The following is a 26,212-nucleotide window of genomic DNA, read 5'->3' as shown; positions in this document are numbered from 1 at the left end:
TGCCAAACAACTATGTAGATTCTTCCTGCTTCCATAGGAATTAAGAGCAGCCAGGTGCTGCTAATCAAATGCACTGATTAAATGATCATCAGCAAGTGTGAGCACCTCAATAAAAGCCAACATTTTAACAGTGTGCTGGTCCGGAGCATTAAAGTGTGTGTTAACATAGTGCAAGGAGGAAAAACATCAGCAGTGATCTTAGTGAAGCAATTGTTGCAGCTCATTAATCTGGGAAGGGTTATAAGGTCATTTCCAAACAATCTGAAGTCCATCATTCTACAGTGAGAAATATTATTCACAAATGGAAAACATTCAAGACAGCTCCTAGTCTTCCCAGGAGTGGACGTCCCAACAAATTTACACCAAGATCAGATTGTGCAATTCTCAGAGAAACTGCAAAAAAATCTAAGAGCTCCATCTCAGACTCTCAGACAGGCCCAGTTAGCATGGTAAAGTTCACGATGGTACAATTAGAAAAAGGCTGAACAGGTATGTCTTGCTTGGAAGGGTTGTCAGGAGACAGCCTCTTCTCTCTAAAAAGAACATGGAGACAAGGCTTAGGTTTGCAAAGTTGCGTCTGAACAAAACACAAGACTTCAGGGACAATGTCCTTTGGACAGACAAAATGTTTGGCTATAATGCACAGTACCACATACCAGCACAGACACCTTATAGCAACTATTCAGCACGGTGGTGGAGGGGTGATGATTTGGGCTCTGTCTGACAGCTAAAGCTTGGCTGAAACTGAGTCATGCAACAGGACAAGGATCCCAAGTGCAGCAGCAAATCTACAACAGAATGGCTGAAAAAGGTACTGCAATGGCCCAGCCAAAGCCCTGGACTGGGCCATTGCAGACTTCAACCCGATTGAAATGCTGACCTTAAGAGAGCTGTGCATAAACAAATGCCCACAAACCTCAATGAACTGAAACAATGCTGTAAAGAAGAGTGGGCCAAAATTCCTCCACAACTGTGCAAGAAACCGATAAAGTTATTGTTGCTAAAGATGGTTGTACAAGCTATTTAATCATAGGGTGGACTTAGTTTTTCACACACTGCTCCTGCATTTTGGCTCAGTTGTTCTGAAATAAATGATGACACTGTGCAATATGTGAAATGTATCAGCCTTCTTATCTAACTCTTAGCAAGAGAGCAAACTTCCCCAAATTTCAAACTCTTAATATTTAGCACCTTCTGAAGATTGTTGGTCCCAGTAGACTTATTTTCAGTAGCACAAAGTTTTACTGTTGCCTTTATCAGCTGTAACAATCTAGTCCGATCAAATGGACATTTGCTTTTTTGCTCTATAATTTATAAAAAGTATTTATTTCCATATCTGTTCCACATAACTCTGAGGCGCTGAATCCCGAACTACTGTATAACAGAGAGGAGAGTGAGCCAGTGGCAGGCAGTTGTTCCCAGATGAGAATGTGTGTTGCTATGAATATTGTGAAGGGCAACAGCAAAATTTCACGTATGCTAACATTTTTATAGGAATAACCATATGTACGGCCTTTCCCAAATGTTAAAATCTATTGTTTGGATTTATTACATGTTTATTTAATTTTCAAATGCTTTAGTTGTCTCTAAAGAAATATATACATTATAAATTTGAAATGCTTCATCAAAACGTTTTTTTTTTCTGTTCTCAGTGCTTTTTCCCAAACAAGGATTATTTTGTAGAGGTCACATGAGATCTGTCCCCACAGAAAGTGAAGCCTGCTGCTGCAGCAGCGGACATGGCTGATGAATGAGACTGAACATCTAAACTTTACAGGAAATGCTTATGTAACTTTCGGATATTACATAACTCACTCATAATTTCAACTGTTCCAGGATATCCATTGATGATTCTCAAGTTTTATGTTGCATATTCTTGAAACTGGGAACATCAGGAGGTATCTTCTAGCCAAGACTCCCCTTTTTTTTTTTTTTTAGCAATAAGTAGAAGCTGCAATGAACTTTTGATTACTCAAAGCTTGAACTCACTGTGTCTAAAATATCTTACAGAAGTAAACGCATGGGAATGGCTTAAGTGTTGTAACAGACAGGCATCACTACTTTTTCAGGATAATAGAAATACTGCAAATTCCACCGTGTCCACAAACTCCCATCTCAAATGCTAACCCTGGACCTGGAGCCTTTCACTGCGCTTGAATTTTCATGTCAGATTCTTGGCATTAAGTTGCTCACTCTAAGTTCAGTTTCAAACCCAATGCATTCATCATTAACATCTTCTTATGGCCACTGAGCTCTGAGAAGCATTTTTTGTGCCGGTGTCACTGTAAATTTGTGTGTCAGACTTTCACACATCCTCTATGTTTTCACTTGGCTTTTGAGTTGAGGCTGTCGTGTGAAAACAAAGGGCAAAGTCTGCAGAAGTAGCAGATGAGTTTGTGTGTGTACGTGTTTGGAGTGTGTTTGGAGCCACTGAGACCCCCTAAGGATCACTGTTGTTTTTGTCTATCCAGATGTTTTTCAGCAGTCACACTATTCTTTAACCCCCTATTCAGCAAACTTTTAAATCTGCCTGTAAATGAGCTGAAGGACAGGTGTTTACATCTTATGCTCACACTGTGAAGTAAAAGAGTGTAAGAAATGTGAGAGGGAGAGGAAGAGAAGATAGCAGGGATAAACGACAAAACAAATACAATAGTCATCTGTCCAGAAATGTTCCACCCGCCTCCCAGAGGATGTCTCCTTTTCTTTAAAAGAGATTAGCACGAGCCCAGTGCTGGTCATGTGTCAGATTTGTCAGTTGATGTGTGTCATCAAGCGTGGATCACCACATGTGGAGGAATTTGTGCAAACTCAGAGAACACACGCCTTTTGTGTCCTTGCAGACCAACAGGAAAAACTGTATAAATACACTAACTTATCTGATAGGATACTAGGAAAACAAAATGCGAGACCTTCTCTGTTCCCACAAGAGGAGACGAATGAAAAGGTATACACACATGTGTTGTTCACGTCAACCACTTGCTACTTAGCCAGTGTAAATAGAATAAATCTGGGTGCCTGGCAGCTGGTGTCAAAGTGAATGGGACACTGGGGGAGAAAAATCTGATAACATTCTTTGGGGGGGGGGGAGGGAACTCGTGGGCTTATTAGATAAATTAGCTGGCAGCCAGGACTGACCTGTGTTTAGCTGTGGTTGTTCAATTGCTCAAGGCACAGCAATTAAGAGTGGGTTGTGAACTTTTCACTTTACCCTGTGAAAACAAGGCCGACTCACACTGTGCCGGTGCCTTGAAAGCTGTGCAGCAGACGGTCAGAAACAGACGATGGCTGCCGGCCATCTGAGAGGTCAGGAGTGAGGAGGTCAAAGGTCAGATTCTATTTGAGACACTGCTAATGAGTCCATTCAACAAGCATCAAGTAGTCCACATCTGTGCGGAACATGCTTCAAACTAATGTTACTGAGATAGTTAACGGGCTACTGGAATATTGAGGTCTACTACTGTGAAGTATAACTCTGTACTCCTCCTCCTCCTCATCCTCCTCCTGTTTTTGCTTTCTCTGAACGAAATAGAGCCATATAAGGCAAAAATAAAGCCTTTGATCATGAGTGGATGTAAATATAAAACAAAGCTTAGCAAAATCTTATTCTGACACCATGGCTAAATTTATTTCTTATACTTAATAGTGGTCCAACACTGATTACCTTTTGTTTTTATATTTTCATTTGTTGTGTTTGGATATTGTTTATTGGCATGATTGGCTATTTGTTATTTGTACAATTAATTTTATTTTGTCGTGTTGCCTTTTCCCTGAGCTAAATGCACATTTCGAATGATTTCGTTTTGGCGTTGTGTGCTCTTATAAAAGATCTGCTACGAAAGTTGAACAAAGCTCTTGATGAATTTAAATTTTTGCTGCAGTTGGATTATTTTCACAAGTAAGACGGTAATCGTTTCCAAAAGATTTGTCACCTTTGTCCTACTGTATCAGCTGTAATTTTTATCAGACATTATCAGATAGCATCATACATCTGGCTGATCCCTTGTTGGGGTGCTGTGTAAAATGTAGATAAAAACAGAATGCAGTGATTTGCAAATCCAATAAACTCATATTTTATTCATAATAGAACATGGAAAAAAATATATATAAACTGAGAAAATATGCCATTTGATGGCAACACCTCTTTAAAAAGTTGGGACTGGGCCATATTTGCCACTGTGTAGCATCCCCTCTTCTTTTAACAGCAGCCTGCAAACATTTCTGTGAGGAATATTTTCCTGTTCTTGTCTGATAGAGGATTCTAGCTGCTCAGCAGTCCTGGCTCTTCTTTGTTTTTTTCATTTTATGCACCAAATGTTTTCAATTGGTTGAAGGTCTGGACTGCAGGCAGGCCAATTCAGCACCCAGACTCTTCTACTATGAAACCACGCTGTTGTTATAAATCTAGTATGCGGTTTTGTATTGTCTTGCTGAAAAACACGTCGTCTGGATGGGGGCCTATTTTGTTCTAAAACCTGTATATACTTTTCAGGATTGATTGTGTCTTTACAGATGCTCAAGCTGCCAATTCCGTAGGCCCTAATGTACCTCCATACCATCAGTGATGTAGGCTTTTGAACTGAGTGCTGATAACAAGTCAGACTTCTCTTTAGTCTAAAGTATCCAGACCAGAGTCCATGTTTTCCAAAAAGAATTTCAAATTTTGATCCATCTGACCACAGGACATTTTTCCACTTTGCCTCAGTCCATTTTAAATGAGCTATGGCTCACAGACGACGGCACTGTTTCTGGATCATGTTTACACATGCCTTCTTCTTTGCATAATAGAGCTTTAACCTGCATTTGTAGATGGTACAGTCAACTGTCTTTACAGACTCTGATTTCTGAAAGTGTTCCTGAGCCCATGCAGTTATTTCCATGACAGAATCAACGCAGTGCCGCCTGACGACCCGAAGATCACGAGCATACAGTATTGATTTCAGCCTTGTCTCTTGCACTCAGATTTCTCCAGATTCTTTAAAAATTTTCATATTATGTACTGTAGATGACGAGATATTCAAAGTCTTTGCAATTTTATTTTGAGGAACGTTATTCTGGAGTTATTCCACAATTTGTAGGCACAGTTTTTTGCAGAGTGTAAACCCCTCCCCATCTTTACTTCTTAGAAACTCTGCCTGTCTAAGATGCACTTTTATACCCAATTATGTTATTAACCTGCTGAAAGTTAAAGAAATTAGCTGCAAAACGTTCCTCCTGTTGTTTCTTTTCAGTACCACTTACTTTTCCAGCCTTTTGGTGATCATGTTGCTGCCATTAAATCCAAAATGAGCTAAAAATTTTCTTAAAATGATGCATTTGATGTTTTCTTTGTTTTATTGTGTATAAAATATGGGTTTATAAGATGCGCAAATCTTTGCATTCTGTTTTTATTTACATTTTACACAGGATCCCAACTTTTTTAGAATTGGGGTTACTACTTCAGACTTGGTAATGTTACACACTGTTTGTGTAAGAAAACTGATAAATGAATTAGATGAGGATCAAATATCTTAGAACATTGCTGAGTTTAATCTAAATTTCAAAATAGTTTCACTACCAATTCTTAAGTACAAAACAACTAAGGAGATATGAATACCACATATAACCACATTATATTCTCAGAAGGGAGCTGCTGACATAGTTTACACACCCGCTCTTCTGCCATCAAGAAGTGTAACACAGCTGCTATCAGACCCAGCCATTAATTAGCATCAGCTCACATCAGCTACAGTGGCAGTGATGCTTCTTTGTCTCCTTGTCATTCTATAGTCATCAGGCACAACTGTCATGGTGGACATAGCAGTGATGGGAGAAGCCCATGGACTAATTACAGACCTGCTGGCTGACCCCTCTCTTCCACCCAACACCTGCACCTCACTGCGGGCCGTCAGCAACATGCTTACCACGCAGCTCACTTTCCAGCCGCTGCACCGGCCACGCCCTGCCCCCTTGCATAACCCCAGCGATGCCTACACCTGCTCCGACTCAGAGGAGGGGCCCGAGAAAGGAGAGAAGACATCAATCCACAAGGTAACAAAATGAATTTATAAAGGAAATACCGTACTAGGAACCGTAGATAAAAGAGGGGATATTTTTCATCCATGTAAGAAAAGTCAGAAGTGTTAATCAGAAGTAGTCAGGAGGCTGAAAAGAAAATAATTTTATTTGGAAACACTGAAATATTCCTTGGATAGAAATGTAGTCCACCTTATTAAGGCCAAATGATTTATATACCACACAGCACTCCCCACACATGTTAATCTTTTAGTCCATGTTTCAGCTAATGAGTGCTTCCTGCTCTCAGAACCTTTAGCATCAAATGAAGGAGTATTTTTGTAGAGTTGAGTGAAGAAAAATGGAGAGCTTGGAGCACTGTTCTTCCCTTCATAGCCACAGCTGTGTCAACATGACAGATGTGCAGAGCCAGACAGAGTGTGTGTTCATGAATGTGAGTAGAATAGAAGAGGAGAGGCAACAAGGAGGTGAATGTATTTCTCAAAAGGTTTCAAAGAGGGACGAGTGCATAAACAAAACTGGACCTCCTCCATGGCTATGCAGCTATGTGATGCCTATTTTTGGCCATGTTGGTAACTGGTGTGACGTTGCTTGTCTGACAGGTGTATATTTACATCATCTCAATTTTGGAAAAGCCGCTGAGGCAAACTGCACCTGTGGAGTGGCCTGTGAAAGTGTGCTCATTAAGACTTTCCTCCCTGAGAGACAATGTGCCCAGTTCTGCCTGCCCAGGAGGAGAATAACAGGAGGAGTGAAGGTTTTCCAAGCTCATTTTCTGTCCAACACAGGCCATGTTCTCTGCCTCTGTTGCTAAATGGCAACTCCATTGAAAGAGCTAAAAAAAAACATGAGTGACAGAACACGCAACTACTTTTAAAATGTTGAAACTCCCTCTGTTCCCTTAAACGGTAATAAAAACAAGTGACTTTACAATTAAATGTCAGCAGTGTTGCGTGTGTTTCTGTGCCATGTTTTCTATTTAGTTTTAACTTGAAGGGCTTTCTGCATACATTTTTATGTTTTTTTTTTGTATAAATGATACAGAAAACAGTGGTAATAACTTTTTGTTGTCATTGTAGAAGATTTGTTTTTTAATCTGTGGATTTGTATGCAAGCAATTCTCTGTGCATAAATCTATCAGCACTTCTTTGTATGTGTACCTAAGACTGTGTGCATGCATAACTAAAATTAAGGTTATGTCAAGGCTCTAAGGGTAACGTAAGTCAGTGACACTAGTTCATGTAAACTAGTGTTGTGTGTGAGTTTGTGTGTGCTAACATTCAGTATATGAAGCCTTTTGTGAATGGGCTCATTCAGGATTCTAAGGCAGTCTTTAGTAGGTCACTCTGCAGAGGGCTGAGAAAGAGTCTGACATGTTTAGTGCTGCTGTGCCAAACGGCTGCATGGCGCAGAATAGATGGAGGCATCGCAAGGGCACAGACCACTGGGAATCCCAGGGAAGGAAGAAAGGAGAGAATAGACGTAGAAAGACTGTGACTGACAGAATAACACAAAAGAGACTTACAGAGAGAATAAGAAGCAGAAAGGCTGGAGCTTATATGATGAAAGGCATCTGCACAATGCTATACAGAGGTGCAGCTTCCTGCTGGTGTCTGATGCAGCGTATATTCTCTTTGCATCCAGCAAGGAAAATTGGGAAAAAGGCTCCAGGTTATCACCAGAATCATTTCTTTAAGATTGCCCGAGTGCAGGAAAAACAGCAATCTCATCCAGATAATTTATTTGACTGGAGACAAAGCAAACAAGCATTAACTTTATCTTACAGGTGGGAGTACTTTCAGAGTTTTTATCTATTGAATACAAAAGCAAATAATCATGTTTTCTGACTCCTGCAGTCAGTCACTGATTTAGATTTATTTCTTTTTTTTATTTTAATAAACAATAAGTGATAAGATCGTTTTCTAGGGTTGTTAAACTGTGTTTCTGTACTGTGTATTTGTGCAGCGTCTGAGGCGGAGTCTCCACCCCGGCCTCCTGAGGAGGATCTCTTCCACGTGGACCACCACCACATCTGCCACAGGACTGCCCACGATTGAGCCAGGGCCTGTCCGAAGGGACCGCAGTGCCAGCATCAAACCCTACCATGAAACGCTCACGTGCAGGTACCTAAGCCGCAGCTGTTTAACATAAACTCCTTTATCTTTTAGACCCTTAATTTTGGACACATTCTTAATTTTGTTCAAGGTTTAGCACATATAGTTTCACTTATACTTTATTGTATATACATGACCGTGGTACAAACACACTAAGGAGGGCTCCTACAATGCACATCACTCTGAAGGATATTAGGTTTACCAGCATTATGGCTGTAGTTATACCAAAGCATGCATTATGAGTGAAAAGCACTTGCACAGTTCAGAAAAAAGATGTGTGTGCAGTGGGAGCAAGAATGGAAATATGCCCCACAGGCGAACGCATTAACCTGAATAACTAAGACGCACATCAACACGGAGCACATTAGTGCTGAAGCTAGCACGAGGCTCACGCTACACAGAAGCATCATGGCTCAGAAGTAGATCTGTGTGCCTGTCATATAATTGATAGTGTGTGGTTTTATGGATGTGGTTTGAAGCTTGTTGTGCTTTTTAGGAGAAATATGCTGTAGGGTGGAGAAGGTTACATTTTACATGAGTCTTGATGAGCATTTGTCTGCATATAGTATAGTATTAATACACATACAGCAAATCTGCTGTGAATCCAGGGCTAGATTTTTTTTTTTTTCCCAGTAAGTCACATTGTTGCATTAAATCTTGAATAAACACAGGATCCTTATGCATTAAAGTTGTTGTGGTTACTAAGTGAATTGTTTAAGCACAATTTACTGTGATCAGTGCAGAGATTGCATTCCTTAGAATTACTTTGTGATTGCTGTGACATTATGTTTGGATTATCTTAGAGCAGCAGAGGGGAAATTATGTTTTTTTATGAATTTCAAAGGGGTTGAAAATGGAGTCTCAGCTTGAAAGTTTTCAACTGTGCATGTTTGCATCTACTTAAGTAGTTTCCATGCATACGGTACTTCTGTGATGCAAAAGCAGTGCTAGACAGCACACATTCCCGGATTTTAAAATATTAACTGTGCCTCAACCAGAAAGAGTCTATTAGTGTTTCATCTACCTTATTCATATTTATCCCCATCAAGTTTGTGTCACAGAGCCAAACCTTTCTCATCGAGGCTGGCATTTGTCTACACGTACCAATGCTTCCGGGTGCCCCAGCATTTAAAAGTAGGGTCTCAGTTGCCTGTGGTGGACTAACCTATGGGGAAAGTTTGGTTTGTATATATGTAATGCTGCATAAGAACATTAGTCTGATCTCCAATCTGAAACTTGCAACTGCAATTTAATTATTCATAAGTAGGAGAACATACAAAAGCTACGTCTGATGTGTGATTCAAAGATACACTGAAAACTGCCAGTATACATTCAGCAAGTACAGTTTTGACTGATAACCTTTGCATTGTTCATTAGCATTCATTAGCCAGCATCAAAAATAAAGTAGATGTATAACAGTAGATGTACTGTATCTCTTTCTGTGCATTTATTGATCGTATTCTAAAAATCCCTAATTAATACATGAAGATTTGTTCCCAGAAATAAAATTCCAGCTTCCAAGTGAAGAGATTTGAATCAGCTCACTTACATACTTACAGTCAGCAAAGTTTCAGGTAAAAACTAACACACTACTTCTGCAAACTCCCTGAAACCTATTTTAACAATTGTTTGAACTAAATGTTGTAGATGTAAAATGAGGCATAACTCTGTGACTGCATGGCCTATTTCCCTTGCAGATGAATTTAGAAACTAATTTTGTGTGGATAGTTAAAAAAAATATATGCTTCCAGAGGAGCTGCAGTGCTCTTTTTTTATAGTAGAAAAAAACAATTGCAGTTGCAAGGCATCAGTGTTCAATCAGGGGTACAAGATGTGGCTAATGAAGGAGGGTACTCTGGCAAAGCTTACTTGAAATGATCTGTCTCAAGCGATTTCATCCATGTTGTTTTTAGTACGGGATGCCAGCCAGACTTTAGGTGTGTATTCTTAAGTATTCTTAAGTATTTTTGTTTTAAGATTTGTTGCACGATGCTATCAAATGATAATGGTTGTACTGTAAAGCTTAAGCGCTTCCCATAAAAACCATGTGTGTATTGTTCCCAAGGTAATTGTTTATGCACCTTGGAGATAAAGACTAGTCAGCAAGACTTTGTCTTCACCTCGGGGTAAACAAACCTAGAGTACTGCTTTTAGTTTGTGCTCGTTAAACTCATGTTGTTTTAGATTTATATATTAGGTGCATTATTTCCATGGCTTTTATAAAATGCATTCATTCATTCATTCATTCCAACAGAAATCCTGAAAGACATTCTTTGCTGCATAGATATCTACAGTTAGGCCCACAAGTATGTGGATATCGTATTTAGGGACTATGTATAAAAATGTCTGTAATAACCGAACAGTTAATGCAGCACTTCTGTTAAACTCCTTGAATTAAAGCTGAAACTCTACATTTCAATCTCATCTTGATTATTTTATTTAAAAATCCACTTTGATGGCGTGCAGACATGTATATTTTGTTAAAAAAAAAAAAAAAAAAGTGTGATTGTCCAAATATTTATGGACCTAACTGTAGGTTTTTTTGTTTGTTTTTTTTATCTGTGCAGAGCCGTGACCTCAGCTCCATCAGAAAGTGTTTGAATCCTTGAATCTTTGTATCCCAACAAAGTGCCAGTTTTGTTCATGTGGCTGAATGGGGGAATATCCTGGTTTCCAAGTTCCAAAGTCTTGTTGGAAAGAGTGTTGGCTGATTTGGTATCAGAGATCAGAGATGCTCACAGTTTTTAGGGTTAGGTACTGTATGCTGTATATATTTAGGTATAAGGTATAACTTTACACCTCTTTTTAAAAGCTGTAAAAAAAAAAAATCTATGTTAGAGTTAATCCTTACTGCAATAATTATAAACTATATTAGAAAGGTCTACGGGCTTAAGTTTGTTTTTTACTGCAAAGCATTCTTTGCTCTGCTTTCTTTTGTGTCTTAAGCCCTGCAAAGACCTGTGTGGCCGGCGCCTGTCAGTGTCTTGTTTGGACCTGTTTGCACAATGACAGTGTGATACTTGAACACAGAGCTTCTGTACACAAAGCCCCATCGCCTGGTCTTATATCTTAGCGCAGCCCAGCAGCAGGCCCCAGCTATGACCACTTATGGTGAACTGAGTGTAAACAAACACCTACAGTAGGCCTCTCCCCAGTCACGAGAACACCACCATTAACTCACACACTCGCACTCTTAGACATGCTGTCACAACTGCTTCTTCTGGCACAGAAACAGTTGAAAAACAGATTTTCCAAGTTTAGTTTAAGCAGTGGAGAGGAGTCTCTTCTGAGCAGCACTTCAGTTAAATGTGTTGTAGACATCTACTGTAGCTCTTATCCAGATGCCTAAAATAATCAAACACGGCTGGTAAGACTTCAGTGTTTAGCTGAAAGACACTTATCCAGAGCCCACGCCGTCTGAAAACAGCTCGCTGTTGTTGGGATCAGACCTTTGATGGTCTCTAAGCAAACAGCAACCTGCCAACACATCATCTCCCAAGTAGGCTTTGACACCTAAATCACACATGTTAGGGAGTAATAAGGAGTGTTTTTGTAATTTATGTACTCTAAACTGTATTTGTTAGTGTGTCTGGCCAAGAGCAGAAGCATATGAATTTCCTTTCACATCACACACACACACACACACACACACACCACTACTAATCATTCCTGATACATCCTCACACAGATTGTTGGGAAAGAGGGAAGGAGAGAGAAAACACATGGAAGGGAGGTTGGGCGAAAATGAACACATGGCTTCAATTGCCTTCTCTCTACTTCATCATCAAATCTGCACAATCTTAATTAGGACATTAGGCTTCTTTTTTTTTTCTCCTCCCTCCTTTTTCCATCATGTCAGCCTTCAGTGACGTACAGTGTTAAGAAGGAATAACACCAACTTCAAAGCTACAATATCACCTTTTTATCAGATAGGGCCCAATTGAATGCCTTCCATTTCCCTCAGCAATAGCCGTTGTGTTGTTATCTTCCTCACGTCATCTGGCTCGAGAGTAGGTAGATTACTGGAAGCAGAAATAATAGCTGCTGTGTTTATCGTGGCTTTGGCACTGTCCGTCGTGGCTCTGAACCAAAGGTAATCTGTCAACCTGCTGCAAGTAGCTGAGTATAAAATCTGCAGTAGAAAGGCTAGCAGGCAGAGCCCAGTCAGAGCTTACAGCGTGGCTGAAACCTACAAGAAGTCCTCAAAAGTGAGCAGAGCAGACAGGGTTGTAATTTATACAGTAGTGCATTTGCTTGATTAAGTTTCATAACTACAAAGTGAATGCCCAGTTATTTTTGTTTTAGATTCTATATGAAAATTATGCATCAGTTAAGACACCAACTTGAACCTTGATGATTAGACTTTGACAGCAAAGAAAAGTTAATACATCCAAATTGAATTTTCTATTGTCATAATAGTAAAATGACATTCATTTTATTAATTTAAAAAATGATATTTCTGAAAAGACGCAATCAGTTGTGCAAAACACCTTGTGTGGCTGTTTGTTTGTCTTTTTTTAAGCAAAACTTTACTGTTTGTTGGATCTTAACATTTCCTGTGTTTTTGTCCTATATAAAAGTAAACTGAAAATTTTTGGTCACAGGAAAAAAAAAATTGGTATTGGTATTTTTCATTTTTTTCTGACCAAATTTACAGACTATTCAATATTGAAAATCATAGTGATTTGCAGCCCTCAAGGTCTTTATTTTTCTATAAAATCCTGTATCCACTGGCCTAGACAGCAGTATTTTATGATCGTGTCTAGACACAGCACTTGGTTAAGGTTACAGAATTGCAGATTCCAGCTTTTGTTATATTAGAGAAACTCCCCATAGTCTTAAAGGAGTAAGGCATTTGAAACTATGTCATTTGGCTAAACTTAACTAAAGTCTCATTTCATTCCCTCAGTATAACCACACTAGAGGATGGGGGCTGTTATCTTCACAGAACAAATACGTTTACAGTCAGCAGTCACGTTCTTCCAAAAGGCAAATTAAATTCTTGCTTTAATAATGTTATTTCTGGCATAGAAAATTAAAACAGATTTAAATATGTGTAAATACCGTAGTCAGTGTGTGTGTGTGTGTGTGTGTGTGTGTGTGTGTGAGAGAGATAAAAGCAGAGCCACTTGATACATGATTGGCAGATTCCTCGACTGAAAATGGCCGGCCTCCTTATTTACATTCTGTGCTCAAGGCTCAATGTCAGTAGTGGAGGTTATTCTGCTGCAATAGCAGAATAGGAAAAGTGTCTGCCAGTTCTTCAACTTTCATTAAAAGTAAACCTTTTAAGCCAAGCACTGCTGCCTGCCCAGACCCCCCCCCCCCCCCGCCCCTGACAATAATGTACTAACTGTTCATCCGCCAAACTATCAAAACTATTTTATATTCCACACCTGCTAGGCATTAGACACAGTGGTCCAACCTGGCCATACAAACACAACAGAACTCCCTTTGTTGGGGCCTTAGGACCATTATGCTGGGTGGGTACAGCTCAAAAGTGTTCCAGAAACACTTTATCAGAAGGAGATAGACACACTACAGGCCTTTGTGCTCCCTGTGACACCATGCTCTAACGGCAGGCATTTCCTGCTCCGAGTGGGCAGGTTTTACAACATTTAGGGAGAGGTATTTTAATTGGAACCACCTACAGCCTGACGGTGGCCTCAGTGGAGAAACACAGAAAATCTGTTGGGAAAAGTTTGGGAGGCTCCCCGTGGTGTCACACAGCTTACTGACCAGTGAAGGCCAGTTCTTTCCATAGAAGATAACATTTGCTGTTTGATTTATAAGCCAGCCATCAGATGGGAATGTTTTCATCTGAGACAGAGAAGTGAGTTGTTCTTGCGGCTGACATCGGTCTGTCATAAATCTCAAAGAGGGTGGGCTCAGTTTCTAATGAATCATTCATAACAATGCCAGCAAGCGCTTCAGATTTGTTTTGCTGTTTACTCCAATTGCATTGTGTTAACGTGTGTATCCATTCGATTCATTAATACGTATTTTCTTGAAGCAACTGTACAACGGCTGTTTTCATGTGGGGGCTGCACAGGTGGAATTTGTCTTCTCTGTGTTTTGTCTGTTAATTTTGTACAATCCTTTACCTTTTAATAATCATCAAATAATCAAATCAAAGTAATAAACAGTTCATGCTCTCATCGTCTGCCCAAAAAGGTACAGGTCGCTAAAGTGTGATTGTAAACAGGTTTATTTCCACGCAACTTGAGTACATCCACAAATAGTAGTTAAGAATGCACATTTGAGATAAATTAAAAAATCCTCTTTGATTTAACTAACAATGAATCCCCCTCTTTTCTACAGTTGTGGGAGACCATACATCAGACTGAGCCATGGGGACGGCTCTATAGACAAGGGAGACAGGATACCACGTTCAGGTATGCCCCCAGTCTTTCTAGCATTCCTCTGAGCAGCATGGAAAGAGTGATGTTGTTAATTTTGTTGGCATAAACACTAAATCACTTTTGTTTCTCTCCCTTTGAGACTGTTTGTTTCCATTGCAGTCAGCTGTTATGGGAGATTAATATATGTAGTAAACATAGCCACAACACGCACAGAAAATCACAAGCAAACGACTATCCCGAGTAATCAGCTTTGTGTTAATGTTAAAGGAATACTGAAGAGGAATTTTAAATACCTCTGCAGTATCTCGTACAGTTAGGTCCATAATTTGTTGGACAAAGACACAATTTTTGTGGCTTTGCCTCTGTACACCACCACAGAGGTTTTGAAATCAAACAATCACAATGTGACTGAAGTGCAGACTTTCAGCTTTAATTCAAAGGGTTTAACAAACATTTTCAGCCATTTATATACACAGTCCACATTTTTAGAGGCTCAAAGTTAATTTGACAAGTTAACATAATTTTAACTGTATGGACTGTTTTGAATGTTTGGATGAAAATCCTTTGCAGTCAATCACTGCGTGAAGCCTGGAAGCCATGGACATCACCCCAAGTGCAGCATTTGGTTGAATCTGAGCAGCGAGTATAGTCCTGCACACTTCACAATTCATTCTGCTGCTGCTATCAGCAGCCACATCATCAATAAAAACTAGCGACCCCATTCCACTGGCAGCCATACATGCCCATGCCATAACACAGCCTCCACCATGTTTGACAGATAATGTTTCTTTCTCCATAGTTTTCTCCTCCCATCATTAATCTTGGTTTCAACTGGAGTTGTTGTTCTTGAGCGTAACCAGTGGTTTTCACCTTGTTGTAAACCATCTGTAGACCTGTAGTAGACCTCGATTGCAGACAATGATGAGGATGTTCTCCACTTGGTTACATGTTACAAAGTTGTTTCTCTTAACTATGTAAAATAATTCTGTCATCTTCTGTCATTGCTGCTGAGCTGGCCATTGGGGGGGGGGGGGGGGGGGGGGGGGGGGGGCGGGGGGGCTGGTTGTAATTCCTTAACAGCCAGTACTAAATTTTTTGAAAAGCTCCTTGAAGTAAAGCTGAAAGTCTGGATTTCAAAAAAATTGTGAGTTTGTCCAAAAAAAAAGATGGACTTTTGGTGTATCATATCCAGTATATGCACTGTTACATTGATGGATACTAATATTAATGACCAAAGTTTCAAATAATGAAATCAATGTATATAACAGTAATATGTAACCAAGGCTTTTGACTGCTCTAAATCCTCAGTCACAGGTAGTTTCTTCTGCTTTTTTGTGCCTTATGATTACAAAGATTAGGATATCATTAGTATGATCATCTGAGACACACAGCTCAGGCTGCAAGTTTTCACCAATCTGTTACTACAGAAATTCAGCACTAAACATTCACACATATAAATTTTTGTAGGAAGAACTCATGCAATACTTACAAACATCAATGCTAACAGATACACTAGCAAGCTGTCGAGTCTTAATAAAGGCACTAGTGACTTAAGGAAGTGGATATACCAGAGAAGTAAATCCACACACCCCAAGAAACCTAGTGCTATGCATCAGTTTAAGGAGATTAACAGTGGATTTTCCCCTGAGGCCACAGTGTGACATCTCTTTGTTTTTCTTACACTAGCGGAGGACCAAGTGGTTGTGTCATCAGACTATGACAGCACCCACGAAACCAACCACAGCGACAGCAGTGATGTAGCACATACAGAGGACAGCACAGAGGAAGGAAAAAACTCATCCCAGAATGTAATCCTCCATGCACTAATACCTCCTGAGGTAAGGCAGGCCAAAGTAACTGTCTCAATCACATTTGTACTGCTAATAAAACAGGAAGGCGTGCTCCTTATACAATATTTCCCTTATTGTTTTAACCACTTATCACCATTTACCATTTGTGCAGGACAAACCAATCTTGGCACCAGAGCCTTTAATAATGGAGGATCTGGAACCTCTGATGAGTCACCTAAACAATTGGAACTTCCCCATCTTCAGTTTGATGGAGAAGACCAATGGGAAATGTGGACGAATCCTCAGTCAGGTCTGCCAGAGTGGCAACACAATTATTTACCTTTAGCTTTAGGATTCAGACAACTTCTTTTATATTTAAAGTAATAGTATATTTATATTTATACTACAATCATTTAATTTTTTTTCATTACGCTTTTCAGTTTTATGCATTTATCGAACACTTTTGTTATACTTAAGATATCTGACCCTGGTGATCTCAAGGGCTCTGACAGTTAGATCTTTGTGTTTCAGGTGTCTTACAGGCTCTTTGAGGACACTGGCCTGTTTGAGACCTTTAAGATCCCTGTAAAAGAATTCATGAACTACTTCCATGCCCTCGAGAATGGTTACAGAGACATACCATGTAAGCTTGAGCATCTAACTGCTCGTGTTTTTCACTTTGCTTCAGATTACTTGTTGTAAGGATGAAAAGAGCCACTAGGTGGAAATGTTGAGCAATCTATGCAGCATTAGTCCTTCATGACTGCGGGCTTGCTTGAAGTTTAATTGAACAGACATTGGCAGCCCAACAGTGCACCCTGGTGGAGAAGATTACACACACTGAGCAGACTTGTTACCTTCTCTGACCCAGATCACAACAGGGTCCATGCCACAGATGTGCTTCATGCAGTCTGGTACCTCACAACGCAGCCTGTGCCTGGCCTGCCCAGCCTCATTACTGACCACGGCTCTGCCAGTGACTCAGGTATGTCCATTGGCACATGCATGCAGACAGTTGAGTGCAGGTGTGTATTTGTATCCATCAGTCCATAAAAGTATATTAAACTATTAAAGTTGATACATAAGAACAATATTTGCTCTAGATGGCTTTTTTTTTTAAATCTCTTCTGTAATTTATTATGCTAAAGATTTTCTATATGTAGACCAGACTTTTTTATTGTGATTTTTTTCACCTCCCTGCAGCCATCTCATTAATGTCAAAGTATCAAACCTGCAGGAGTGTGTGTTCTTATCCTACTCAGAGTTTGTCTTATCTTACTCAGGCTTTTGGCACTCGCATACCAAACACTATTTGAAGTCTAGAACAGCGTGAAATTGCAGGCAGATTAGAGTTCCCTCTTACCCATATTTCCATAACCTCATTTGTATGCCTTACTAGGGCCATCCCTTTGATCCACATATAAGTGGATTTGAACGTTTAAGTGTGTGTGTTTCTGTGTGTGTCTGCGCTAGAATGCATATGTGTGTGTGAGTATTTAGGCATGTGCACATGAAGGTACTGTACAGTATATGTGTTGTGTATATTCTACCGCCCTTCTCTTCAGCCTCTTCACTTTGCCTTCTCCCCTGTGGGTAGACTCCGACAGTGGAATAACACACAGTCATATGGGCTTCCTGGTTTCAAAGACCTACACCGTGTCAGAAGACGGTTATGGCTGCTTGTCGGGCCTCATACCTGCTCTGGAGCTCATGGCCCTTTACGTGGCTGCTGCAATGCACGATTATGATCACCCAGGTCGGACAAACGCTTTCCTCGTGGCCACCAGCGCCCCACAGGTGCTCATTACTATTCAGCCTACAGTGTAGGCAACAGTATTATTATTTGATTTGATTAAATAGAAGTTTGTTTACTTGATTTACTGTTACACGTTCTTTTTCTCTTTCATCAGAATAATAATTTGATTGATTATTGGTCTATTTCACTGCCAACCTGCTTTAAAACAGCAAATCAACACTGAAGCTAGATCAACAGAATAACTCGTTACCTGTTGACAGGTTACAAGCTAGGAATTTTATTGTTTAGTTTGGTTAAATAATATATTATTAATATATAAATTATAAACTGAAATAATAAAAATTATTATATTAAGCTAATTTCCCAATTATGATGATTACCTTTCAGTATCATATCATCATCATAATTTCCCAATTATGATGATGATATGATACTGAAAGGTAAATTATCTGACCGTAATAATAATGCAGACTTTAATTTTCTTGTCAGTCATATGTAAGAATTATGATTTTGGTTTTTTTTGTTTGTTTGTTTTTTGCAGGCAGTGCTCTACAATGACCGCTCAGTTCTGGAAAACCACCACGCTGCAGCAGCCTGGAACCTCTTCTTGTCACAGCCAGAATACAACTTCCTGGTCAATCTGGACCATGTGGAGTTCAAACGTTTCCGTTTCCTGGTCATTGAGGCCATACTGGCCACTGATCTGAAGAAGCATTTTGACTTCCTAGCTGAGTTCAATGCCAAGGTATTCTAAAACTGTCATTGTTTAATGTTTTACATCAATCTGATCAATTGTAAATCTCTTTAGAGGAACTTTGCTCTTTTAAGCCAGAGCAAACATTGAGTTATACAGATCTGTCTTGGCTCTGGATTCGAGGGTCCATGTTTCTTCCATTGGGAGTCCTTCTACAGTGTTGCTGCTCAGTGACCGGGGTCTGTCAGTTAACACTGAGGTTGCTGGTTTGCCAGTAAAAGTAACAGTATTGTCTCTCAGAGTCCCTGTTCTGCTTTTCCTGGAAGCAAATTAGCTTTCTGTGAAGTAGCCATCAAGTTTTGTACTTATTCTCCTCGGTTTCCTCAGCCTCTTTAGAGCGGAAGCTCATTAAGCTTAACTGGAAATAATGAATTCATTCAAACAGTGCTGAGATGAAATTTATATATGGGTGAGTGATGCCTTGTCTTTAGAAATATGCTCAAGCACTGTGTAAGTTAAAGCACACATTAGAAACATTACATTTTTATATAAGGTAGCTTTTATCGTAAGAATCCGATTACGGGCCTCCTAAAGTAGGTGTTAGCATAATTACAGTAACCATAAATCCTATTTTTTTGTTTCATACTAAGTGCAGTCAAGTGGTGCTGTAAACTATATATTAACATAAATCGTTCGACAGCAGGGTGTATTTGTTGTATTTACATAACACGTTTGAATATGCTCATTTCAGCATATCTATCTGTTGATCCCTCAGGTAGGTGATGATCCATCTACAGGTATCGATTGGTCTAATGAGAATGACAGGTTGCTGGTCTGCCAGATGTGCATCAAACTCGCTGATATAAATGGGCCTCTGAAGTGCAAGGAGCTACATCTGCAGTGGACAGAAGGCATTGTCAATGAATTCTATGAACAGGTTTGTGGTCTTTTATGGGAGCTAAGACCCCATTTGTGCTTGCTAAACTAAAGCTCAATCTGCACAGGACAGCCCAGTACAGTAGTCGCAATATTGTTGTGCAACACTAATTGTACCAGTGTCAGTGTAATTTTTAAACCATCACCTTCTAGTAATATTCTGGTGGGTTTTATGCATTAATAAAATATGTCAATAACAGATTCAGATTCAATGGACACAGCAAAAAATGTTTTAACACAAATTAGAGTAAAACAGTAGAACGGTACATTTCTATCATCAAGCTGTGAGTTTTAAATACTCCGATGATTAAATTTACAGCCCTCAGACACCTGCAAACTCACAGATATTATATTAATACACATCACTGTCATAAAGCAACAAGTGGACTCAAACCAAGCCAGCAATCTCCCCAACAGCATAAAAGCCAGCAGCTAACATTACTGATCAAGTTTTTTCCCTCTACTTATCCTTTTGTATTTTTTCATAATTTGTTCATTATTGAAAACTTTTTTTTTTGTATAATCACTTGTATACTTATTACCTGACAAATGTTTTGTTTCTTTAGCTTCAGGTGATCTGATATCCATTAAATGACTGAAAAAGTAGGTTGAACAGGAATAAATTCATTGCCTATATTTCAATAAGGAAAGATTATTTTTGAAGAACTGAACATGATTTATTGATACACAGAATTCAATTAAGCTGTTTGGCGATTAGACAGCAGAACGAAATCCCAGCGGTGATAGGAATTAGGGCAGGACTCCCCGGAGTGTAGACACTGATTGTGGTGAAGATGAAGGTGGAGGCTTTGATGGAGCTCTGAGTGACTCGGGTGAGGCGGAGATGGGGAGGAGGGCTGCATGAATGAGAGTCTGAAAGGGAAAATGACAGAAGAGGAGTGAGAGTTTAAGTACACGTAGTGGAGGTTGATTGGCTCGCAGAAGGCCGGCAAGAAGATGATTGGACAAGAACAATGATGTCAGCACTGAGTTTGACAGCATGAGAAAGTGGAAGTGATGTGAAGAACAGACTAGCAGTCGAACTTACACATGAGCTTCATTTAGCATACAGTAACACAATCTTTCCCAACAGAGTTTCCTATTAAGTTAAACTTAAATACCAGCCCATTTACAGGATATCACTTTATCAGAGACATATAAAATACAACATTGCAAATGCTGTTAAATGATAAATTAAACAAATGCAAATATTGTTTGTAAAAAATGGTCATGAAAGTCAAATTATAAATGCTTAAGGAAAGCACAGCATGCACGTTGTGTGTGACGTTTGCCTAGATATGAATGAACAACAGCTATAGCAAGGCTTCCTAGTTGCCTTAGTAACTGACCCCAAGTGTCACACCATACACTACACAGCAGAAAGTCTCTGTTACTGCAGAGCGGCAAGATTGTAACACAAAGCACAATGAGATTCATAAAAGATTGGATCTTGGATAGATCTTCAGTTTAATGGAATTTCTTAACAGTTGGACTCATATAAATGGGAAGTGCGCGGGGGGGGTCCAGTTTTCACTATCACTACAGTATTCTAAACAGAAGAGTTATATAATGACAGCAAACAGATGCTATCTACTGTAAATTAATTAAAAAAAAAACTCATTAATTGTCAGTTCATGCAAGTCCCTGAAAGGAAACCAGAATGAAAGCACATCCACACTGATTCAACACAAATACTTGTGCTCCATTTCAAAGTGTTTTCGTGCGTAAATTGTGGCATGTGTGCTCAAATGTGGTCGAACACACTGCGTATCTAGAAGGAGATGTTTTGCTCTGCTGGCTGTTTTTTTTTTTTGAGAGAGTTTTGACAGAGAGGTGTAATCAAAGACTGATCTCATATGAATGAGAGCTGCCCCAGCATCACCTCATCCAACGGCACTAAAACAACAGTGCTGCTAGATATGGTGATGAATGCAACATATAACAACATATAAGAAGCAGGCTGTGTCATCACCTAGTAACGGTAGGCTAGATAAGGGCTTGAGCGTGTTCTGCTTGATCCAGAGGCAGTTACTGTAGCTGAGATGTGTGCCAAGCGTACATACTGTAACAAAAATTCACCGAGGGTGGCTTTAGGCTGGAGGCAACGCTAGATTCTGTTTGCTACTGGAGCGCCACAAAAAGAAAAAAATTACATATGATATTATTACAATGACATTGAAGCCTAGCTTACATAAGGCCTACAGCACATATGGATAATTTGATTATTCTTAAAAAAAAAAAAAAGACAACTACAAGATACTCTGTCTCCACTGCTCTTGTGTATAGATACAATGTCAAATTAAAATGTAGAATATGTAACTGATAAGATACATTAATCCGGTCATCGAGTTATGACAGCTCCTCACACAATAGAATAGGATAGAATAGCCTTTATTGTCACTGTGCAGCGATGTGACAACGAAATTATGTAAGCAGTCTATCTAGTGTCTTAAAAAATAAATAAAAATAAATAAATAACAGATCAAAGTAGGTAGATACATATGTATACCCTGCCCAGCAACCCACCCTTTAAATTACACAACTCTGTTTCCCCCCGCTTCACACTTGCACTTATTTACACCTTCTAATATTCAGAGCATTATTTAGAAGTGTAATAGCCCAGGGAAAGAAAGTGTCTCTGAACCGATTTGTCGGTAGCAACTTTCAGAAGGAGCACTTCCTTTACTCTCTCAGTATGTCAGAGGGATTAAATGAAGAATGAATTAAAGGGAGACAAAAAAAATCAATCATGCAGGGGATTGAGAAGTCTGTGTGGGAGAAGAAATAAAGAAGTTGGGGGGGACTATGTTTCATATCAGTTCTACTTTTTTGGAATTTAAAGCAAAACAGGATGACATTAAGAACACAGTGTTCAGACACTGGCACATCCTCCAAACTACATGTTATAGATTCCACATCAGTCATGTTTATTCCAACAAAAATTCCTAATTTCTTGTAGAATAAAGTGAAATTGGATTTTTCAGGTGATGATAATTTTACATCTCAGTGGCTTATGCTTTATGTAGGGTGATGAGGAGTCCAGCCTTGGCCTTCCTATCAGCCCCTTCATGGATCGAGCAGCCCCGCAGCTGGCCAAACTCCAGGAATCGTTCATCACCCACATTGTTGGACCCTTGTGTAACTCGTATGACTCGGCCAGCCTCATGCCTGGACGATGGGTGGAACCCAACCAGGAGGAGAGGGGCTCAGAGATCGGGGAGAATGAGGAGGAGGATGAGGAGGATACTGCAGAGGAAGACACATCCACCTGCTCCGAAGCATCCCGTAAGTAATGTAAATCTGCAATAGTGATAAAAGCATTTCGATTTTAATATCTGTCTAAAAAAAAAATTCCCATTTGTCTAGAATCTTTTTTCCTTTTCCTCTGCTGTTTTGCAACTCAACATTTATGGGGAGCATTTTTTGATTTTTCTTGTTTGATAAGCTTGGTAAGTCTGAGTCTAACAGACTGTATTATCCATAGAGGGTACACATGAAGTTTTTGTTTGCCAATTTTATAACTAGAATTAGAAGAACATTTTGAGTTAATGTATTAACTCTTTTTTTTTTTTTTCCAGAGAAAGCAGCTTCCAAGAAGAGGAGGAAAGTCTTCTGCCAGATCACCCAGCACCTGCTGGAGAACCACGAGATGTGGAAAAAGGTGATTGCAGAAGAGAACCAAAAACAGGGGCAAGGAGCAGAGTCTGTCCATTTAAACAATGTAGCTGAACCTATTCTTGCTATTCATGAAGAAGAAGAGGAGTCAGGTAGCAGAGAGGAGCTGATAGAAGGAGAAGATCCAGAGGAGGAACTGGAGGAACCAGAGTGGCCCGTGTCTCTGAGAGAAGACTCTAAACCTCCAGAGCAACTAGAGCAGGGGGACCCACAATGAAATAACACATGGGAAATAAGGCATCAGTCAGGACAAGGACATGAAGAAGTATTACTTTGTTTCCTATAAACTGACTCCTGTTTTTGCCAGCACATCACTTAGACACAACACTGTAGATGTTTGGGAAATGTGTGCCTATAAAGAAAAAAACAGGGTGGCAAAATATGTGCTTTACACATTTTATCTGAATATTTGTTTCACCAAACAGTTAAAGCTTTCCATATTGCAATACGGGACTATTCATGTACTTTGGGATACAGACTCTTTTGCTACTGTCAAAAGAAGAGGAAGCCTGGTGGCACAAGCTTCAACCCATTGTGGTAACATGGGACTCCAGAAATTTGCTGTCAGTTTATACATAATTACTTCCTGAATGCAGTTATATATAGACATCACAGTTACGTGAACTTGTGTTTCAGTTTTAGCATTTTGGAGCTCTCCCACAGTATGTTTTTTTTTCTATATATGGATTATAAAGGGAGTCAAAGAAATGAGGAACACTGGTGTTTGCCAAAATGAATTACTCACTCATCAAATATTTACACATATTATGTTTTACATTTGTTGCCAAATGAAGTACTTTATATACGGTTTTAGTTTAACTCAGAGACCTGAGGCTCTTCACGCTATGCGTGTGTGTCCATTTGTGAGTACTCCATTGTGCGTGCCTGTGTGTTTGAATTAATGTGCTCATGTGCACAATTCTTCTGCAGATGACATAGATGAATTCACCAAGTTTCTTCTTATTTGTAAGGCATTACTTTCCCAAATACTGTATTCTAGAGACCTGCACTGGCATCATTGAGCTGTTTGAAAATGGTCTGTGTTGAATTAAAACAATAGTAATGGGCAGAATCTACACAAACTCTACCAAAGTGGTAGGAACATGTAATGAGGGGGTGGGGGGGGTGGGGGGTGGGGGGTGACACAAGTGGCAATCATGCATTCAGAACATTATGCAGAAGCCGAAAATGCATCCCCTAAACACTTAGGAAAATAACGTGACATTAAATTCAGATTAATTCATTTGTGGTCAGTGAGTGAATAATCTATTAAATGAAACCACTCAAGTGTTGTTTAAAAAGCGCCATATTTAAACCAATACCAAATACTTTGCTGTTCCCATTGTCACCATTTTAATACTTATGTATCTGGACTCTATGTTGTAATAAACTATAATTACAGTCCCCTAATATGTCAAAATCTGCAAACGATGCTGACCTTGAACCCTCAGGAAAAACCTCAGAATTTGAGCTTAAACTATGTTCATAAAGTAAGGCTTAGTTCACGTCACAGCTGCTGACTTTGATTTTTGCATAGTGACTCTGTCTGAATCCCATCCCGGCACCTCAGGGAGATAATTCTTCAAGTTCAAAGCAGGCAGAGTGCATCAGCTGCTGGATGTAGTTCTGAAAAAAAAAAATAGTGATTACATCAGTTTGTGCGACGGCACGTGGTGGGAATTTTGCCAGAGCTTTTTGTCATTTCAGATCTAAATTTTTCTGTCAATTTTTTCACATCAGATGTTCCCACATCAAAGTCTTCTTACAGTGGTGGAGCAATGTTATAGGAGCCAAAGCAATTCTCTCTGTTTATGTAACAACTGCAGCTGTTTGGAGATTGTCCTTTATTTAATGAAACTGATATACAGTGGATAATGCTGGGAAAGGTTTTTTTTTTAATTATTTCACCATGGTCAAGATAACAGTTTTGCAGCATGTAATGTTTTAGCAATTTTACCTCCCATTGCAGCAGATTATTTCTATGGGAATTTTGCCCCAACAACGTCCCATCTTTTTCTAATAGTAAGAAATATTTAGGAGTAACAATTTAAGCACTGTGAAATTTTACAGGAATTCTTCTAGCAGCCAGTTAGACTTTAAGCCACATTATAGCCCAAATTTTCAACTGAAATAAAGCCATAATTTAAACCAGGTACGGATACAGAAGCTTGAACAAGATGCAAAATGTGTCTAATGAATATCCAACTTTTTTGAGTCAGTGACATTTACATACAAACTAGACTAAAGGAAAAAACAAACACAGGATATCTTAAATTGACAGAGTTGTCACTTCAGCTTTCTGTAACCATATGCTGCAAATATTGCCATGTTCTCATGAGCAACAGGCACAGCTAAGTCTTTTATGGGATGGCATCTCATGTTGCACTACTGCTCTCTAACATAATCTGATTTCTTTTAACTGATCTTTGGAAAGGTGAACCGCAGAGATATGAATCAGTATATATGATACGACAGCGCTCTGTTGAAATTACACTGTAAGACATGGGTGTGGACCATCACGGCATTGTACTCTACCATATCCTGCCCTCACAGAGTGTCACACAATATTTCCAGCTGTGCTGAAGAGAACACTACATCCATAATGGGCTTCTCTGCTCACTGTTGCTCTACAGAGGGAGGAGTGCACACACAAGCGCAGTAATTGGTTGACCTACTGATTAGTAGGTCATCTCAGATTTACGAAACCCTTTATCAGGCCCGAATTGTTACAAGCCATTGAATCAGAACAATTGAATCTTTGGGCCTCAAATGATCATGGGTTGCTGCGTGCATTGTGTTTTCTAAATGCACGCTCTTTTTCCTGTATGCTGATGCATTTCATGCCCAATGAGCTATAATCATCATTACCT

At 39.5% G+C, this 26,212-nt stretch overlaps 1 protein-coding gene across 1 annotated transcript in view; it reads left to right on the top strand.

Annotated features, from left to right (window-relative positions):
* The window catches only part of LOC115781859 (cGMP-inhibited 3',5'-cyclic phosphodiesterase A-like), a 69,007-nt gene extending 44,573 nt beyond the window's left edge, over positions 1 to 24,434 (top strand). The window contains exons 3-14 of the mRNA XM_030731755.1: positions 5,770 to 6,030; positions 7,981 to 8,138; positions 14,451 to 14,524; positions 16,178 to 16,329; positions 16,454 to 16,591; positions 16,813 to 16,924; positions 17,153 to 17,266; positions 17,879 to 18,078; positions 18,579 to 18,782; positions 19,507 to 19,668; positions 22,694 to 22,952; positions 23,246 to 24,434. Of these exons, the coding sequence (XP_030587615.1) occupies positions 5,770 to 6,030; positions 7,981 to 8,138; positions 14,451 to 14,524; positions 16,178 to 16,329; positions 16,454 to 16,591; positions 16,813 to 16,924; positions 17,153 to 17,266; positions 17,879 to 18,078; positions 18,579 to 18,782; positions 19,507 to 19,668; positions 22,694 to 22,952; positions 23,246 to 23,559 (2,148 nt within the window). The 3' untranslated portion in view covers positions 23,560 to 24,434. The remainder of the gene's footprint in view (positions 1 to 5,769; positions 6,031 to 7,980; positions 8,139 to 14,450; positions 14,525 to 16,177; positions 16,330 to 16,453; positions 16,592 to 16,812; positions 16,925 to 17,152; positions 17,267 to 17,878; positions 18,079 to 18,578; positions 18,783 to 19,506; positions 19,669 to 22,693; positions 22,953 to 23,245) is intronic.
* Positions 24,435 to 26,212: the final 1,778 nt, after the last annotated feature.

The sequence above is a fragment of the Archocentrus centrarchus genome, chromosome 6 (genome assembly GCF_007364275.1).
Source record: "Archocentrus centrarchus isolate MPI-CPG fArcCen1 chromosome 6, fArcCen1, whole genome shotgun sequence".
NCBI classification, from domain to species: Eukaryota; Metazoa; Chordata; class Actinopteri; order Cichliformes; family Cichlidae; genus Archocentrus; species Archocentrus centrarchus.
The sequence above is the reverse complement of the archived record's forward strand: the minus strand, read 5'-3'. Positions and strand labels throughout refer to the sequence as shown.